Source organism: Ammospiza nelsoni, chromosome 7, assembly GCF_027579445.1.
Source record: "Ammospiza nelsoni isolate bAmmNel1 chromosome 7, bAmmNel1.pri, whole genome shotgun sequence".
Classification (NCBI taxonomy): domain Eukaryota; kingdom Metazoa; phylum Chordata; class Aves; order Passeriformes; family Passerellidae; genus Ammospiza; species Ammospiza nelsoni.
Genome location: NC_080639.1, coordinates 373315 through 391041, shown reverse-complemented (window position 1 = coordinate 391041; position 17727 = coordinate 373315). Strand labels below are relative to the sequence as shown.

Below are 17727 nucleotides of genomic sequence, written 5' to 3'. Positions count from 1 at the left end.
ACGCTCACACACCTCGCCGCCCTGCCCGCACACCGACACCACGCACACGCACATGCACAACCCTGCACAGCCCTTCCACGCCTCACACACGCCACCGCCCGCACACCGAACACGCTGCTCGCTCCACTCCCCCCTTAGCCCCTGGCCCCAAAACCGCAGCGCCCCCATGCACCCACAGCCCTGACACGCACACACGCCCATTGCTGACACTGAGCACAAACACCGCTCACAGCACATCCCCTCTGCACCATGCCCCACAGCAAAACGTGCCACAACAAAGCACCGGCCATTCCAACTGCTGCAAGGGCCGCCGAGGGCCACTGATGGAGGAAACAGAGGCTGTGAGTCCCATGTGCTGCATCTGGCATCTCGTGGCTACAGCAAGAGACACCTCCCTGCTCCCACACTGTGCGAGGCCACACGCAGCCCTGGCTGCTTCCTTGGGCAGCTCCGGGTGATCCAATGAGGGCCCCACATGTCTCCTTGCACACTCCACTCCCGTCCAGTCACCACATGGTTTCGTCCCTGGCACAACTGCAGGTTTCCCCTGGCAAAGTCTCTGACGTCTGGATCCATAAATCAGCTCAAAATGATAAGCCCAGGATGGGGACCCCAAACCAATGTTTCCCCACTCCAGCATGGGCATCCCAGGGCCCCCTCCCTGCTCTTGCCCAAAGGGTGTAGCTCAGTGGCAGAGCACTTTCTTTGCCTGCAAGAGGCCTTGAAATCCACCCCCAGCACCTTCATGTCCTTTTGCCTCCCCAGACCCCTCTCTGCTGGATGCAGGGCTGCCAGAGTTCCCTAGGAAAGGCCTGGCGCTGCCTCCTGGCACCACCAGCCTGTGTGGAAATGCCCAAGACTCTTTCCCTACCCTGCCCAGAGGCCACAGGGCACTGGAGCACTTTGTTTTCCTTCTCCACAAGTCTTGGGATGCCTCTAGAGGTGTACATCGGTGCTGGGAGGAGCAGCTGGGAAGGAGGGCTAGTGGTGCCAAAAACCTCTTCTGGGAGCTGGACCAACGAGGTGGGGTGCACTGCTCTCCCAGAGATGTGGGACAGGGTGGTGAGGGGACATCCACTCAGCAAGATGGGAAACTGTTCCACCTTCCCACACCACTCCCCTCAGTATCTTTTTACTCACCTCTCCCGGGTCTGCAAAACCTGGAGAATCCCGGGTGTGTCACTGCCCCGGGGCATCACAACCCCTGCCTGGGGCATTTGGCTGCTCCCGAGAGAGGAGCGGGGCTGCGCTGGATGCCAATGACCTTCTCATATCAGCTTCTACCGGGAACCCCAGCGAGGGCACCCGAACGCTCTCGGAGTGGGTATCTGGGCATTGGGTAAAACCCATGGCGGTGAGCAGGCTTGGAGCCTGCGCAGGGAATCCCTGCTAGATTTCAAGTGCAGCGCGTTCACCCCTTGGCCATCATCTGCCGGACAGCAGGGAGATGTCTGGGGTGTCCTGGCCAAAGTGGGAGTGCGGTATACTCTCAGGGCTCTGGCTCGTTGGTCTGGGGGTATGATTCTCGCTTAGGGTGCGAGAGATCCCGGGTTGAAATCCCCATAGAGCCCCCCTTTTTATTTGGGCACTCGTCGCTGGATTCTGGGCACGCGTGGGGCCAATCTGCCTTGCACAGGGGACACGGGGGGCTTGACACAGCCCAGCCGTCGTCGGGATTGGTCGTCTCCTGAGTGGGGAAGGGGCTATCGGGGCAGTGGGGGACGGCAGAGCGTGGGGTCCGTGCTGCCATTTCGGCCGTGGGTGGGCGGCACAGCCATAGTGCAGGGAATCGCCTTTGGGGAAACCTGATGTAAAAGGAGTTCGTCCTCGCCGCCTCGTGGAGGAAGAGAAAAAAAAAACCCGCAGCAACTGGAGATGCTGGGGATTGAACCCAGGGCCTCTTACATGCGAAGCAAGCGCTCTCCCACTGAGCTACATCCCCTCCCGGGTGGTTTTCCGGGGGGCACGTTCTCATGTTACTGTAGGAATTGGGTTTTTATGTGCCAAAAGTACAGTTGGCTGAAGGGGAGGAGCTACAGCCACCCCGCGGGATGTTGTCTGCCGGGAGCTGGGAAATGCGAGGACTGATCATCCCACATCTGGTCAGCAAAGAGCAGCAGGCATGCAGTCCCACAGGAAGAGCTGATCTAACAAAGGTGTGTCTCCAAAGCCAGGGCTTTATCCAAAGGAGGGGTTTCCCCCAAAAAGGAGGGGTTGTATCCAAAGGAGGGTTTATCCAGGAGTTGAACTCAGGAATTCTTGCAAAAGTGCAAGACATCTATCCCTACACCAACAATCTGGAGTGCTGCACCCCTTTTGCCTCCCCTGCCCTACAGTTTGTATTTCAGCGTACAGCTGAGGCTGTGTTTTTCCCAGCACAGCCACGGAAATTGAGGAGGAATTTCCAGGGCAGCCATGCCAGGAGGAAACCCGAGGGCCTTTTGAAGGGACTCCGGTGGCCCTGCATCCAGCATGGAGGAGTCCGGAGAGGCAAAAGGACATGGAGATGCTGGGGGTTGATCCCCAGGTCTCTTGCATGCACAGCAAGCACTCTCCTGCTGAGCTACATCCCCTGCTTTGGTAGCCTCTGCCTGCCGACCCTTGAAGCTTCATACTGCCTGTGGGAATTGGCCAAGCCAGGATGTGGGACCAGCCCTGTTCCAATCCACATCACAGCCCCAGAGACCCAGAGTGGCTTTGGTGTGCTCCTGAGGGACAAGAGCTGTGACTGTTGGGTAACTGATTGTTTTTTTTCCCAGCTCCCATGGGGGTCAGCAGGGTGCTGGTGCTCCTACGGGTGCCATGGGGGCACAGTTCCAGGGCGGGACATGGGGAATTTTCTACTACACAGTTCCTGAGGGCTGAGTTGCCTGTAGCTGTGCTGGGGTGGGAAGATGAGCTGCTGCAGGAGCCCCAGCTGCTAGGGACCCCCCTTCACACAGGAAGAACAGTGCAAAGAGATGATTTGCAGACTGCAGCAAGCCTCCAATGTCTATTGTAACACATGGCTGTGCTAGAGCAGACATTCTCCCCATCCAAACCTCCTGAGCTAACTGAGGGGAACTGGGAAGTTGGTTCAGCCACAGCCTTTCATATCCCAGAAGGGTGGAGGAGAGCAGGAAAGGGAAACGCTGCACCCCATGATTTCCAGGTCTCGTAAACTCATAACCCCCCACAGACACATCTCCTTCAACCCCACATAACCAATGCTGACAGGAGCTACCCCACACAGCAATAACTACAGCACGCTTCTCCTCTTTGGGAGGTATGCAGACGCCTCTCAGCAAACCCGAATTAACAGCCCTGCAATGTTTTATCAAACAATTCTTGAGTTTAAAACTTAGATTCCCTCCCAGGACCCTGCAAACCGTTGGGATCTGGGCTCCACTTTCACTGTGCTCATCCCAGTCTTTCCCTGAGGGCTGCTCTCCACAGCAAAAACTCAGAGTAGAGGAGGCTGTAGGATAGCCAGGAGCGATGTCTGCTGGTGATGTGGGCTCAGGGTGACACAGTGCTGGTAGAGCCAACAGGGCTGCAATACTCAAGTCTTGTGAGCCCCATTACCACAGGGAGCACCAGGAGGACCAGACCTGCATGCCTGTGCCTTTTAATTTGTTTGCTTCTTCCCCCTTGACTCACGTGTGGGTAGGCTGTTATTTTCCAATTTTATTGGATCTCCAGCCCTGGGGAAGAACTGGAGCCATTGGCAGAGCCACTGCCTGTCTGGCTTCCCAGGTGTGGCAGGGAGGGCACCCTGAGTCCCTGCCTTGTGCTTGATCCATGGGTGTCTGGGGTGGGATATCCTCAGTGGTGCCCTCTCCTCTCTCTTATCCTGGCCATGCAGCCACTTTCTTTCCCCTTCCTCAATCTGGAAGGTTGCCCCAAACTCCATCCGGCCTGGCCTTGTATACATCCAGGGACTGGATGGGACAAGTCCCATCTCTCTGCTTGCCGTGCCTGCAGGTTCCCAGCTCCAGGGGTTCTCTCTCACCTGGCTGGCTCCAGGTGTATCCCAAAGTACTCTGGCCAGCAGTCCTTGCCCTAGTGAGGAGGATGAAGGATGCTGCCTGTTGATGCAGCTCACCCTCCAGCATTGCCCTCAGCCCAGTGCCCCAGTGCCTGTCTGGAATACACCTTTGGCAACCCAGTAAAGGCACAGGTGGTGGATCTGTCTTTTCATCCTCTCCCACTGCTGTGACGCACCACAATTTCTGCCTTCTCACCAGAGAAGCTGCAGATTGATGCGCTGTCTTGACCCACCAATAATCTAGCCACCACCAATCCCAGACCTACCACCAGCAGCATGCTGCCTGGGACTTCCATAGTGTCATAGAATATCCTGAATTGAAGGAACCCATAAAGATTATCAAAGTCCAACACCTGGCTCTGCACAGACACCCCAACCATCCCAACCTGTCCCTGAAAGGGTTGTCCAAGTGCTCCTGGAGCTCTGGCAGCCTTGGAGCTGTGCCCATTCCCTGGGGAGCCTGGTCAGTGCCCCACCACCCACTGGGGGAAGAACCTTTTCCTAATCCAGCCTGACCCTCCACAGGCAAAGTCTCCATTACGAATGGTCCCACTCACTTGCTGTTCACAGCAATCTCCCCTTTTCCACAACAGCTCTCTCAAACCATGACTTGTCCTCTAAACCATGACTTACCCTCTCCTTCCTACCTCATCCACTCCCAAGTTGGAAAGGTACCTGTTCTTCAGGAACCTGAGGATACTAAACAACCACAGGGAGAAGGTTTCCTCCAAGATCATGAAGCAGCCGAGAGAAGATGGGAAGTGGGCAAAGAGATGATTTGAAGACAGCAGCGAGAGAAGATGGGAAGTGGGAGGCATAAATCTCAACAGGCATGGCCAGAGGGTGGCACCTGGGCCATACTCCAGGCTCTTCTCAAAAATGCTTCTGCTGCTTTTGAATGCTTTAGGTAGGCAATGCTGGGACCAAATCCCAGGACCCAGCTATTTCCCTCCATGTGCCTCCACCTGCTAAGCAATATTTTTCATCCTCTTCTTGTTATGTAGCTCTGTGTGTCTCACTGGAGCCTTTGGCTGCAGTGCCTCTAGAGAAACCTGTATTTAGGGCCTGATCAGCAGGTCTGGGGGGTCCTGCCTGGGTCAAGGGCTGGCCTGGGGGGCAGGGGGGAATATGGTGAATTCAGGACTGCTCTTGAGCTGGAAGCCAAGGAGGCACAGCTCCCAGCTGGAGTCACAGCTCCCATGGGAGACAGAGTCCCCTGACCCTCAGGATAGGCAGCACTGAAAGGCACCGAGGTCCTCATTTCCCCACCTGTCTACACTAAGACACCACAATTTTCAAGTCAAATCGAGGAGCTATTTAGATTTTTGTAAACATTGGATTTTCAGAAAAAAAAAACCCAAAAAACACACAAATTAAAATCTGTACAACCTCACCAGTGGAGTCATTCAGTGAAAAGCTACATAAAAAATGTGATTATTCTGTCCACCTGCTCCCTCCTGGACTATTCGGTCCAGCGGGTTTGAGGAAGGCAGCTGTACAAGGCCCAGAGACCCACAGCTTCCCAACAAAACTTCTGCTGGAATTTCAAAGCTTTTTGTAATTTTTAATTCAAAATTTTGCATCCTATCTCTGCAGACAATTGCCAGGCTGGGATAAAAATATTGAGCAGTCCTTGGAAGAAGGACACCTCCCTTCTCCTGGTGCACTGGCTGATGAGAAATTGCCATGCAAATTTTCTCCAAATTAGGAGCACCTCAGCAAAGGTCTCCTGGGCATTAAAACCAGTTGAGCTTGGTCAAAGGCTTTTGATGACCAATAGGCTTTCAAGCTCAGCATAATCCCTCATTATGAATGCTCACAAACTTTATGCACATAGTCCTATTCCTTCTTCCATCAGCTGAAAAGGTTCTGCCTCATGATCCATGGCATCTTAAAAAGAGGCTTTACTCAATTCCTAACATCTTCCAGGGACTTTAGTGTCCCCTCTCCATCAAGTAATTATTGTCTCTTCTTTTTCACTCTTCACTGTCACCCATTAAACACTATGTGAGCTTGGCATAGAATGCCCATCCAAAGAAGCCCATCTGCCAAAAATCCCACTTCTGCCTTTTTTTCCCTGACTCCATGCCCGCCTCCTTAGCTCAGCCCCACAAAATATCACTGCAAAATGCAGGGTAATTGCGATTTTGAAATGTCAAACCTTCACATTCCCAGCTCCTTGAGGAACAGGCAATAAAGTGTGCTCTTGCAGGAATTCCTCCCTTAGCAGGTGCTTGCTATGGGGCAGGAGGAGAGGTTTCCAGGATAAGAAAGTTGCCTTGGGACTGGTTCCAGCAAACCACACACGTCTGTCAGCACAGGGAAGAAAGAACTGGGTAGCAGAAACCCTCATTTCATGTAAAAACCAAACCTCCCCAGCTGCCTCCAGAGGAGGTCACCCCTTCAGGCTCCTGAACAAGGAACAACCGAAGACTCAGGCTATGATGTAGCAAGTCTTTAATGAGAAGGAGAGTCAACCAGTTCAGAGTACAAAGTGCGCTTCCAGTGCCCAGTAAAGAAATGGATAAACCCCACTCTGGGACAAGCTGATCTCTACAAGAGGTGTCCCCTTGTCCCACCACCCCATGATTATCATCTGCCATCTACAACCTGCTAGAAGCATTTATTGACCAGCCAGCAGCAAATGCTGTGTAGAATATGGAAATATAAAGACTTAGTGAGATAAAGGTGTACAGAGCTACGGTCTGGAGTGACAAGCTTGCATGGCTACCATCCTCCTGGGGCAACTGCTGGGAAACCCAGGGGAATCTCCTTAGTCCTCTCCCCTAGTCTTGGTCGTGTGCTTTGCTTTCCTTTCCTGACCACATTGCTGGCACGGGCAGGAGGAGCAGCCCGCTGGGGACACCCTACAGCCCGGTGCCCAGGCACAGCAGTCCTGCCCTGCCCGGCCCCCAGGAGCCCACAGGGATGCCGCAGCAGCGCAGGTAGCTCCCGACCGCCGCCGACGCCGTGGAGCCCACCGTGGTGTTCTGCGGGAAGGAGCTGAGAATGGGCCCGGGCAGCGTGACCACGACCGTGGGCGGCTGGATGAAGGCGGTGGAGTCCCTGCAGCGGCGGAAGCAGGGCTGGGTGCAGCTGGTGGCCAAGGGCCGGGGACCGCAGGAGGAGGGCAGGCACAGGTCGTAGCAGGACATGGCTCAGCAAGGATGTGCACCTGAAAGCCAGAGCTGGATGTAAAAACAAGGCAGAGGCCGGTCTGTCCTTGCTGAGCCCTCACTCAATGCCTCCCATAATAAGAGGCATGAAAAAGCAAGCTACAGGGTGAGTTTGGATGGTTTAGAAACACCAAAAGAAAGCTTCCCCCCACCTTGCCCCATAAACCACTCAGGAGAATGAGGGGAATTTTGTCTGAGCTGCAGGTTGGTCTGGGAAAGTTGGAGGCACCAGGTTCTGGGACCACAGAGCAGACCTACTCCTGCTCCGAGCTGATGGGGAGCCTTTGGCAAGCAAAGTGGTCACAAGATGCGCGTGGTTGAAGCAAAACCCACTTAAATCAACACAACATGAACTGAACCATTCCATCCCAAAATATAAGGGACATTTGATGCTCATCCATAAACAGGGACACATTAATCCCTGCAACTCAGGCATGTCCTGTTCTAATTTGTTTCTCTGCTTCAGCAAGGAAAATCATGCAGGATGCAACTGATTATGTGGTTGCAGACCCTATAAGCTCTGCATCCTGCAACCCCTTGCAGTCTTCATTTTAGGGCAGAAATACACCCTTCCCTTATGTCCTGTGTAGCTGGAAGGGAAGAGGCAGGGGTGGGGAAAGGGATGGAGCCTGTCTCGACTTACCCAGATGGAGGTGGCAGTGGTGGCAGCTGGAGCAGGTGGTGGGGCCAAGCACTGTCCCCACAATTTTATAGGGTGGCCCAACCCCCCAGGGGAGTGGGTGTGTGCCTTCAGCCTGAAATTCCCCAACAACCAGCAGTTTTCTCCTGGAAAGCTCCCCTGACTGATTAAACAGTTCCCTCTTTCATCTCTCATGTTTTGCTTCCATGTAATACTGAGTAAGATTGAAATGATTTGGGCTACAGGCATTAATTACCTTCCTTCCTAAGGCCAAGGGACATTTTAGGTCTTTATGCCACCAGGCAGGAGAGTGTTTCAACAGAATTTAGAGCAGACATATCCCCACCTTCCTCTCAGCACAACCAATTCAGCTCTCTCATGCACCTGAGGTGAGATCAAGGATGTAAACTGAATGGAGGAAGGAACATCCATTTGGAGTGAAATCCTGTGCCAGGAGTTTCATGGAGGGCAGGAAAGCTGAGGGGCTGCAGGACTGAAGGAGTGAGGATATGAGTGATGTGGACACAGGGAACTGACCTAGCCCAGCGTGAGCAATTTGTTATGGGTTTGGATGCACTTAGAGGATTTTTCTGCTTTTTTTTTTTTGTGTGTGTGTGGGGGGGGGGGGGGGGGTTGTGTTTTTTTTTGTTGTTGTTGGTTTTTGTTGTTGTTGTTGTTGTTTGGGGTGGTTTGTTTGGTTTTTTTTTTTTTTTTTTTTGTTATTATTCCTCATACCTGGGGTATAAGTCATACTTGGAAGGCACATCAGATTTTAAAAGCAAAGTGAGGCTCTGAAGTCCAGCCACACAGATGACACATACCTAAACTGGCTGATTTTGTGCAGGGAACTGACTTCCAAGAGCCCTTCCATCCCACTCTTTGGATAGGGTGGTAGCAGTGAGCCAGAAGGTCACAGGTGTCCTTCCTTGTGATGGGGTGACATTGTCAAGACAGGGTTAATTACAGTAATTACAGGCTCTGGTGTGACACTGGGGATCTGGGATCTGCTGTAAGCCTGTTAGCTATTAAACATCCCAAACATCTCAACCTGCACTTAAACATGAATCAGCCTCACAGTGGGGAGAGGGAATTGCTGATGTGGACCCAAGCAGGACCATGATGAGCCATCATGAGCTCTAGAGGCAAGGAAAGTCTGAAACTGGCTTTTCATTTCACACAAGCAGAGCCCAACTGACAGCACAAACATCTCTTGCCCTGGAATAAACCCTGGCAGAACTGGGAGACGTGTACTATGTGTGTGTGGGGCTGTGAGCATCTTGTTAAAGATGTGCCTTGTGGGGTTTGGGGGATCATTTGAGTTCTTGAGATGACTTGGCCACAATGGATCTCACTGAATGGTCCCTAGTGACTTCTCTGCTTGCCTGTAAGGGCAAAATAGCCTTTCCAAGGTTCTGAGGCCGAACTCAGCTATTTTTTAACGTCATTCTGGAAGGGGAAAAAGGGAATCACATCTTCTGAGGTTCAGCAGAGGACATGGGCTTCAGGGAGAAGCAACCTGGCGGCACCTGGAGTAAGGCAGGACGCTGTGTGTTCATCATTCATAATCTCCTAAATTGCGACTTGGGAAGCAGGAAAAGATGAGGTTAAAGTTTAAGCTTTACTGTGCTGCTTTTTTCTCCACTCTTGAATAATAAATTGATGCCACAAGTGCATCTTGGACCCACAGCTTGAGAATTAAACCCTTCTTCTACCAAGCTGGTTTGTTTGGTTTTTTCTTTTTTTTTTTTTTTTCTGTTCTATGTCTCTGTGCACTCCCATTTTCTCAGGAAATCAGCCCTTCCTGGGTGACTCCCTTCCACGCTTCCAGGCACAGGGTGGGATATTCAGAACTGCAGCCTCACTGTGTGTTTCAGTTTTGAAATACAGTTTAAGCACTTGAAATTCTGCTCACACTGGACCATCATGCCCGAGAATAATATCCATAGATGCAGTGATGCTTGGGATAAATGCAATGTGGCACTCAGAGGGGAAATGTTGTCGAATGTGAGCTGATCTGTGGACTGAAATAAGTCCTTTTTCCAGAAAAGACAGCAGGGGAAACAAAAGGCACATGTTAGGAAGATAAAATAATCTGATCTGTGTAGTGACTGAATTTTTATAAACGAAAACAGATGGGGAAAGGGCAGATATTTGGGAGAAAAACAAAGACTGAATTTCCAATCTGTATTCATTTCAGGGAATGAGCACTTACTGCTTGAGATGTGACTTTCTCTGGATGAACCTCAAACCTGAGAAAATTTCATCAAACAAAACATGTTGGATCCATTTCCTTAACTTCAGCATGGATCCAGGATGTGTGGCCACCTCAGCCCTGCCCCTTCCTGCAAGTAAGGACACAAAAAACATGGCCCAGGATCAATAATCCATGTGTTTCCCTTCCTATCACCAGTCCTAGCTGCACTTTGCATTTTGATTTCCAATGACCCAAGGGCTGGATGTGTCCGAGACTGGCTGGAGGGCGGGAGCTTACCCCTGTCCTAAAATTTCTCCTGAAAGCTAAAGGCAGGGGCACATCTTGGAGCAGCAACAGACCTACAGCATCCCATCTCCAAGGAATGTCTGCATGCAGGGTGCTCACCCAGGGCTTGCCTCCTGGCAGCAGGACAGTCATGGACCACTCCCCAATGGCTGATGGATGAGTGGGACACGCCAGTGCCAGAAGGCAGAATCCTGATACAGCCAGACCCAGGCACAGAGCATCCTGGCTGCCTGTGTCCTTGCCAAAGCAGACTCGGGGTGCTCCAGGGCCACTCTGTGCAGCCCAGGGAGCCCAGCGGGTGCCACTGGGGAGAGACAGGCTCCGGCTGCCAGGCGCTGTCCCAAGGCTGCAGATGATCCAGTTCCATGCCAAAGGATCCCTGTAATTTCCAGCTCCCAGAGTGGGCTGATACCCCACAGCACCACTGAGAGTGGCACATTCCCTTCAGGAGGACTCGTCACCGCTCACCAGGACAGGGACATGTGTGTGCCAGGGCAGGGTTGAAGGGTGTCCCAATAGAATCAGTAGGGGTCCTCTCCTGGCTGCCTGTGCTCTGCAAGTCCCCAGCCCTATCCTGTGACAGCAGTCCCCCTGCCATGCACTGCTGTACCTCTGCACCCACCACCCCAGCCCATTTCATCATCTCCAACTGCAGGTTGGTCTCTCTGCAGGGCTGGACCCAAACTCATGCATTTTTCCCAGGAAATCTCACACAGATCCCTTGCAGGGCACCTGGCTGTCCAGGCAGCAACATCTCCCCCTTCCTAGGGTGGCAGACCTGGCCAAACAGCACAGCATCTCATGGCAGTGGAATGGGATGGGGCCGGTGTTTCCCCCCAGTTTGGTCATGGTTTCTGGCTCAGGAGACACTGATAGAGGGAAGCAGCTTCTCACTCGTCCCCAGAGAAATCTCCCCAAGGCATGGGAAGGAAATGTAGCCACAGTGACGGTAAAAAAGGTGTGGGCAGCTAAGCCTGAGCATCCTCACCTTGTCTTGAAGCCATGGAATTGCTCGGCCACATGCTCATCAGTGGAGAGGAGTAGAGGGGAGAAAGGGAAGGCACTAGAAAGACTGGCACGATACACTTCCCCAGGTGCCTCAAAGCACAGACTACCGGATGCAAGGCTTTCCTCTCTGCTTCTGAGATTCCAGAAGCAGTTTTACCTCTTTCCTCTTCATCTTGCCATTGGTCACTCTGTCCTGTCTCCAGGAATCTCCACTGTGAGCACTGCTCCAGGCACAGGAGGGAGCTGCCAGTGCACAGTAGCTCTGCCTTCTCCAGAACAAGCTCTTCTGAGACATGCCAGAGGCAGCTTTTGACTCCCATTGGCATCCTTGAGGATGCCCAGGGATGGGCAGTCCTGACCTCCCCTGCCTACAGTTCAGTGCTCCTGGAGAGGAGGCAGCAGCAGGATGGCAGGAGAGCAGCTGGCAGGTGGGCTCAGGCACCCTGCTGCCATGGCACATTGCACAGAAGGGCCACACCACACCCTGAGCCACGAGGAGCAGGTGCAGCCCCTGGCAGCAGCAGCCCAGGGGCAGATGTAACGCGCATTTGACAGAGCAGAGCAAAACACCGAGAGCACGAGGTAAGCTGCGCAATAAAAGCAATCTAAGGGACGGAGCACACAGAAGAGCCGACGAGGGTGGGATTCGAACCCACGCGTGCAGAGCACAATGGATTAGCAGTCCATCGCCTTAACCACTCGGCCACCTCGTCCTCTGATACAGGGGTCTTTTTAGCAAAATTTGGTTTTGCAGATTTTTTGGGGAGGAGGGGTGTTGAAGTGAGGGGAGAACGACCATCCTATAATGCATCAAACTCCGATTTATTGATCTATCAGTCACTTTAAATAACAGTGTTAATTAACTTCATGCATATTACAAAATCCAGGTTTACGATAGGCTAACAGAGAAAACTCTAACCACTCCTTTTGTTTTACAATACCGATAATTGTTTACACAAAACAAAACCAGTGTTCCCACTGTGATATGAAAGGTTCCCAAAACTTCCACATCTGTTCCCAGGGTGCCATCTTTTCCCAGAGAGGGTGTTACACTTATTATGGGAAGACTGTCTGAGAACCTTATTGTTTATAGAGTGATGCCTGAGAGAGTCTAATTGTTTATAGAAGTCAGACTGGGAACTGCTTTTGGGACTGCTTCGCAACTACCTTTTACTTTTCTCTCAATTGCATGGCTTCATGGCCTTTTTCTTTAAGCCATGCTTGAACTAAATTCCCCACAGGGGGTTGTTTCTTTTGTTTTGTTTTTTGGTTTTTTTGGGGGGGGTTTGTTGGTTTGTTTGTTTGTTTGTTTGTTTGCCCAATACAGCAATACTGGAGCTGGTTCTTCAGGGTGTCCTTTGGTGAGCAAGGCTGTGCAGGCAGAGCCCTGGCAGCTCCTGTCACAGCAGGGCAGGGAGACAAGCAAGTGTTTGTGATTCATTTGCCCCTCTCCCTGTTCCCTTCTGTGTCCATGGGGTGGCAAAAAGTAACATGGCATTTATTGTTGCCACAAAAACGCCTGCACCAAACATCTCCATTAGACACCCACACCCAACCTGTGTCCAGAGGGTTTTCCCACATGATTCAACACCAGCTGTGCAAAGTAATAGGGAAGATGGGAGGGGTCCAGACAGCATCTAATGTATCTCTTATTTCCCAAATTGCCTGGTTTCTGGAAATAGTTTAGCCCAGCTTTCCAGTGTGAGGTGAGAAGGGAGAGGAAGCAGAAGGAAACATTTTATTCCCAGAGTAGAGTCAGGCAGGACAGAGAACTGGGGGCTGACAGCGCTCTGAGCAGGACAAGGACCCCCAGCAGTGCACCCGGTTCGGGACAGGGAGGAAAAATAGTCCCTCCGGCTGAGGTACCACTGGGAGCTGAACCCAAGGTCTCCTGTTTACAAGGCAAGCACATTGACCAGATGAGCCATGGCACCCACTGGCACTCCTGTCACTGGTTGCTCCTTAAAACACCTGATGCTCTGCTCACTTCTCTGCCCACATGCTGCCCCAGGTTTGGGGTTTCCCAGCTGCAAACCCCATCTTTTTTAGCTGCTGGGAACACTCCTGGTGCTGACCCACGGCCCTGGCACAGGGAGACCAACACATCCCATAAGCACCACCAGCTGGGTTTGGCAATCCCCAGACCCTACAGGGACATGCTGCCCCCTCGCCTTGCCCTGGTAGAGCTGTTCCAGCTGCCACCCTACACTGCCCTGATCTGACAGCCTGTCTCATCTCCCTTTCTGAATGCTCCTCCTAAGCGCCAATCATCACACAAAGACAATGGTCATGCCAGGAGACACAGTGAGCCCCGTGGGGAAGGGACTCGGGCTGCCTCCACTCTCTACGGCACCTGGCCAAGGAGGGACAACTCGCCACGCATTTCCTTGCTGCCCGCCTTGGGTTGCCGGCAGGCAATCCCAGCTGCCCCGTGCCCACAGGCAGTCGCAGGGATTTCTTGTGGGCCATCTGGGGCTCTCTGGGGGCCGTGTATGCGTATGCGGAGGGCTCTGGAGCGGCAAAAGGAGATGGAGATGCTGGGGGTTGATCCCAGGGCCTCTTGCATGCAAAGCAAGCGCTCTCCCGCTGAGCTACATCCCCGTGCCAGGGCACCTGGCCCGGCGTTCTCCTGCATCCGAGCAAATGCCTGTGTCTGCTGCCTTGCCCTGCCGCCCAAGCTGGGGAAAGGGCCTTCAGGTGTTGGCAGGCAGTGCGGGTGCCTTAGGTGTCATTGGGCTGGGGAGGGGCTTGGAGCAGGGCGAATAAGTGTGGCGCAGAGCAGGCAGGGCAGGTAAGGGGCAGAGTGGAGGCGTGGCAGGCCTGTGTCGGGCGGCTGCAGTGTCGGGCGGCTGCAGTGTCGGGCGGGCGGGCGGGCGGGCGGAGGTGGCGAGGGGGGAGTGCGAATGCCAGGGCCGGGTGCTTGCAGTGAGTTGAGGTGTGGTGAGGGTGGGGGCTGGGTGTGTAAAAAGAAGGGCTCGTCCGGGATTTGAACCCGGGACCTCTCGCACCCTAAGCGAGAATCATACCCCTAGACCAACGAGCCGCGGCGCGCTTCCTCTCCCGCAAGGCCCCCCTGTCCCCGTCCGGCCCCGGGCCCGCCCCGCCTCCCGCACGGCCCCGACGCCGCAGCCCCGACACAGCGCTGCGCCCGCCCCGCCAAGCGCCAAGCACCCCCACGCAGCCCGCATACCCGCGCCCCGAACCGCGCCCATAAGCCCCCGCACCCCGAACCGCCACCCGAACCGCACCGCTAAACCTCCGCACCCCGAACCGCGCCCCGCTGCCCCCACCGCCCTCACTGCTCCTCCCGCGCCGCGCCGCCGGCGCTGCGATGGCCGAGGGTTGAATGCGTGGCACTCGAAATCCAGCAGGGGCTCCCTGCGCAGGTTCCAATCCTGCTCACTGATATAGGTTTTACCTGCATAGATGGGAGTCGACCCTCCCGGTATAAATGGCGTCTTAACTTCTCCTATCAAGGAATATGTAGCATCGTAGAGCAGGGAGTCATGGACCACTCACTCTGGGCTCAAGGGAAGTCCTCCCGGTGATGAGGTTACGTTTTTTTACCAATGGGCCAGCTGGGACCCACGCAAGCCCAGGGCAGTGGTGCCAAGGTGCCCAACAAGGCAGGTTTGGGTGTGTTTCCATCTTAAGGTATGAGGAGATGTGGGTCTCACTCCCAGAGGAATTGTCGTTTTGGTCAGAGCCTGTCCTGTTTTTCTCTGGAGGTGCAGAGCCCTCTGGGGTCTTCCCGTTGTTCCCCCCCAGTCACTGCAGCTTGGGGCTGGGCAGGATGAGTGGGGCAGCTCGAGGGGCTGGCATGGGGTGTGGCACCCCCTGTGTACCACTGATGTCCCCCGCACTCTTGGGCCTGCCATGCCCGCAGGCAGCACCAGTGCTTTCGGCAGGGGTCTGTAGAGGGCTCTGCTAGCCCCACAACCAACAGGGAGGAGTCTGGAGAGGCAAAAGGACATGGAGATGCTGGGGGTTGATCCCAAGGCCTCCTGCATGCAAAGTAAGCGCTCTCCCGCTGAGGTACATGCTCCTGTGCAAGGGCAGGGTGGTGTCCAAGGGTCCCAGCTGTCTTCATGGTCCTCCTGCCCCTGTGGCCACTGGATTCAGAGAAGTTTTGTACCATGGACCTCCAAATGCCAGCCCCACCTCCTGGGCATAGTAAGATGATTTCCTTGCGCCAGGCTGTGCCAAGGGGCAAAAGGCAACATTAGGCACCCTCCTCAACTCCCAGAATTGGGGAGCACAGATCTGGGGCATGATTCTCACTTAAGGTGTGAGAGGTCCTGGGTTCACCTCCTCGATGAGCCCACCTTTTGGGCGCCTAACTTCTTTGGCTGGCGCATGGGCCTGCGGCATAACCAGGGCTCTGACACCGAGGGCTGGGTGCTCCTTCCTGGCTGGGTGGGCAGGATTGACACCCCAAGACTGGCAGTGTGCACCCCAGGGATGAGGGGACTCAGCCAGGTCATCTCCCTGCCCTTGCTGCCTTGTACAGGGGCATGTAGCTCAGTGGGAGAGCACTTGCTTTGCATGCAAGAGGCCCTGGGATCAACCCCCAGGACCATCTCCATGTCTTTTTCCCCTCCAAGACCTGCTGTATCTCTGGGCATCGTTGGAGATGCTTCCCTGTGCTTTCTGTCTTGTGGCCAAGACACCTGGATTTTTTCCCAGCCATTAGTAAATATTCCTGCATGTTCCCTTTTCCCAACCCTCCAGGTGTGGGTGCTGGGGCTGAGCAGAGCCCCACACCAGGCTGGGGGATGGCATAACCTGAGGCAAAGTGCACTGTCCTGGCTGTCATCAGCTGAGTCAAGACCACTGGGGCTGTGATGGCTGAGGTGTGAAGGTGTTGGACTTGAAATCCAATAGGGGTTCCCTGTGCAGGTTTGAATCCTGCTCACTGTGACAGGTTTTACCTATGGCTGGGTGGGGTGGGCCACCAGGGGAACTGAGAGAGTGGACAGGGAAGGGGCAGTGCTCTTGCATTGGGTGGGCTCGTGGACTCTAGCTTCAGCTCATGCATGACCCCTCCTTTTGGGCACCTGTGGCCAGGCATGGCCTCTGCAGTGTCAGGACAAGGGAGGGGAGGCACTGCCCAGCATGGAGGGCACAGGCAGCGTCCCTAGCTGGGTGACCCCTGGGATGGAAAGGTGCCATGACTGTCAGGAGAAGAGGGTTACCCAGTGCCCATGGGCACAGGCACAGCTCAGCCATGGCCAGGGCTGGTTCCCTCCTGCGTTGGGAAGTAGCTGTCAGGGCACTGGGGGTCATGCTGCCACCGCAGCCTCAGGGGGAAGCTCTACCATGGTGCATCACTCACCTTTGGGGAGCCCTTCCCAAGGTAGATGTGAGTTTATCATCACTGGCCCGTGGAGGAGGTGGGTTTGAGGAAGGAAAAAAAAGCTGGAGATGCTGTGGGTTGAACCCAGGGCCTCTTACATGTGGAACAAGTGCTCTCCCACTGAGCTACATCCCCTGCCTGAGTGGTCACCTCTGGGGGTTCTGCCAAGCCCCCTGCTCCTTGTGGCCCCCATTTTAAAACCAGGCAGGTACAGCCCATAGCCATGCTGTGCTCGGCAGAGTGGGAGCTTCAGGTGAAGTTTAGAAACTCCCACTGAATCTTGAAATGTGGAGAGGAACCCCTGGCTTTCTAAACTTTTCAGAGAGGAGCCTAGGTGTGGCTGGACCCAATCTTAGCCCCAGATTTTGGAGTGATTTATCTCTAAAATATTGTATAGATGTAGTAGAAATTTTATACAGCTTTATCCTGCAGGATTAAAAATAAATATTAAAATTAATACTTACACAAATACATATTCTTTATTACGATGATTAGACAAAAAAATCTTAACAGAATTATTTACTACACAATATAGGTGCTATAACAACTATTACAATATAGTGCACTATGAAAGAATATTGATACAATTTTATTAAAGCAAATATATTAAAGCTGCCAAAACTAATTAATAAGTAAAGTTTCATGTTTCTCACCCAGACCAGCCAATGACTGGGGGCCAATCTCTTGGGCTCAGCCTTAGGGAGTGACCTTGAGGAGTGTCTCTCAGGGGGGAATCTCTACACATACCCTTAAGAAATGATCTGTCAAAAAAACCTGCCATTCAAATATGGGACTTCTATACTATAAAAGCATGGACTGTAAGCCACATATGTCCAGGCCAGCTGTGCCAGCTCAACAGTTTTAGTAAAGTTATCAGTAATATTACTTGTTTGTTCCTTTATCCAGATATTTTGCCAGAGCTACTGTTCTTCAACTCACTATCAGGATGTTTAAATTTGAGGTTGATGAGTCAGGCTGGTTTCAGCTTTATTCAACACCAAAAGCAGCGTGACCTATTTT

The 17727-nt window shown here is 53.4% G+C and overlaps 1 protein-coding gene and 6 non-coding genes across 7 annotated transcripts; 1 reads left to right on the top strand and 6 right to left on the bottom strand.

Moving 5' to 3' along the window:
• Window positions 1-1870: 1870 nt before the first annotated feature.
• TRNAA-CGC (transfer RNA alanine (anticodon CGC)) lies at window positions 1871-1942 on the bottom strand. Its single transcript has one exon. It is a non-coding gene; the product is annotated as a tRNA-Ala (tRNA).
• A 4952-nt stretch (window positions 1943-6894) lies between these two features.
• Window positions 6895-7182, bottom strand: LOC132075246 (feather beta keratin-like). The gene has a single exon (XM_059475455.1). It carries the CDS (start codon window positions 7180-7182, stop codon window positions 6895-6897), a length of 288 nt encoding a protein of 95 aa, XP_059331438.1.
• A 4800-nt stretch (window positions 7183-11982) lies between these two features.
• Window positions 11983-12064, bottom strand: TRNAS-GCU (transfer RNA serine (anticodon GCU)). Its single transcript has one exon. It is a non-coding gene; the product is annotated as a tRNA-Ser (tRNA).
• A 1816-nt stretch (window positions 12065-13880) lies between these two features.
• TRNAA-UGC (transfer RNA alanine (anticodon UGC)) lies at window positions 13881-13952 on the bottom strand. The gene has a single exon. It is a non-coding gene; the product is annotated as a tRNA-Ala (tRNA).
• A 370-nt stretch (window positions 13953-14322) lies between these two features.
• TRNAP-AGG (transfer RNA proline (anticodon AGG)) lies at window positions 14323-14394 on the bottom strand. Its single transcript has one exon. It is a non-coding gene; the product is annotated as a tRNA-Pro (tRNA).
• A 1466-nt stretch (window positions 14395-15860) lies between these two features.
• TRNAA-UGC (transfer RNA alanine (anticodon UGC)) lies at window positions 15861-15936 on the top strand. The gene has a single exon. It is a non-coding gene; the product is annotated as a tRNA-Ala (tRNA).
• An 834-nt stretch (window positions 15937-16770) lies between these two features.
• TRNAV-CAC (transfer RNA valine (anticodon CAC)) lies at window positions 16771-16842 on the bottom strand. The gene has a single exon. It is a non-coding gene; the product is annotated as a tRNA-Val (tRNA).
• Window positions 16843-17727: the final 885 nt, after the last annotated feature.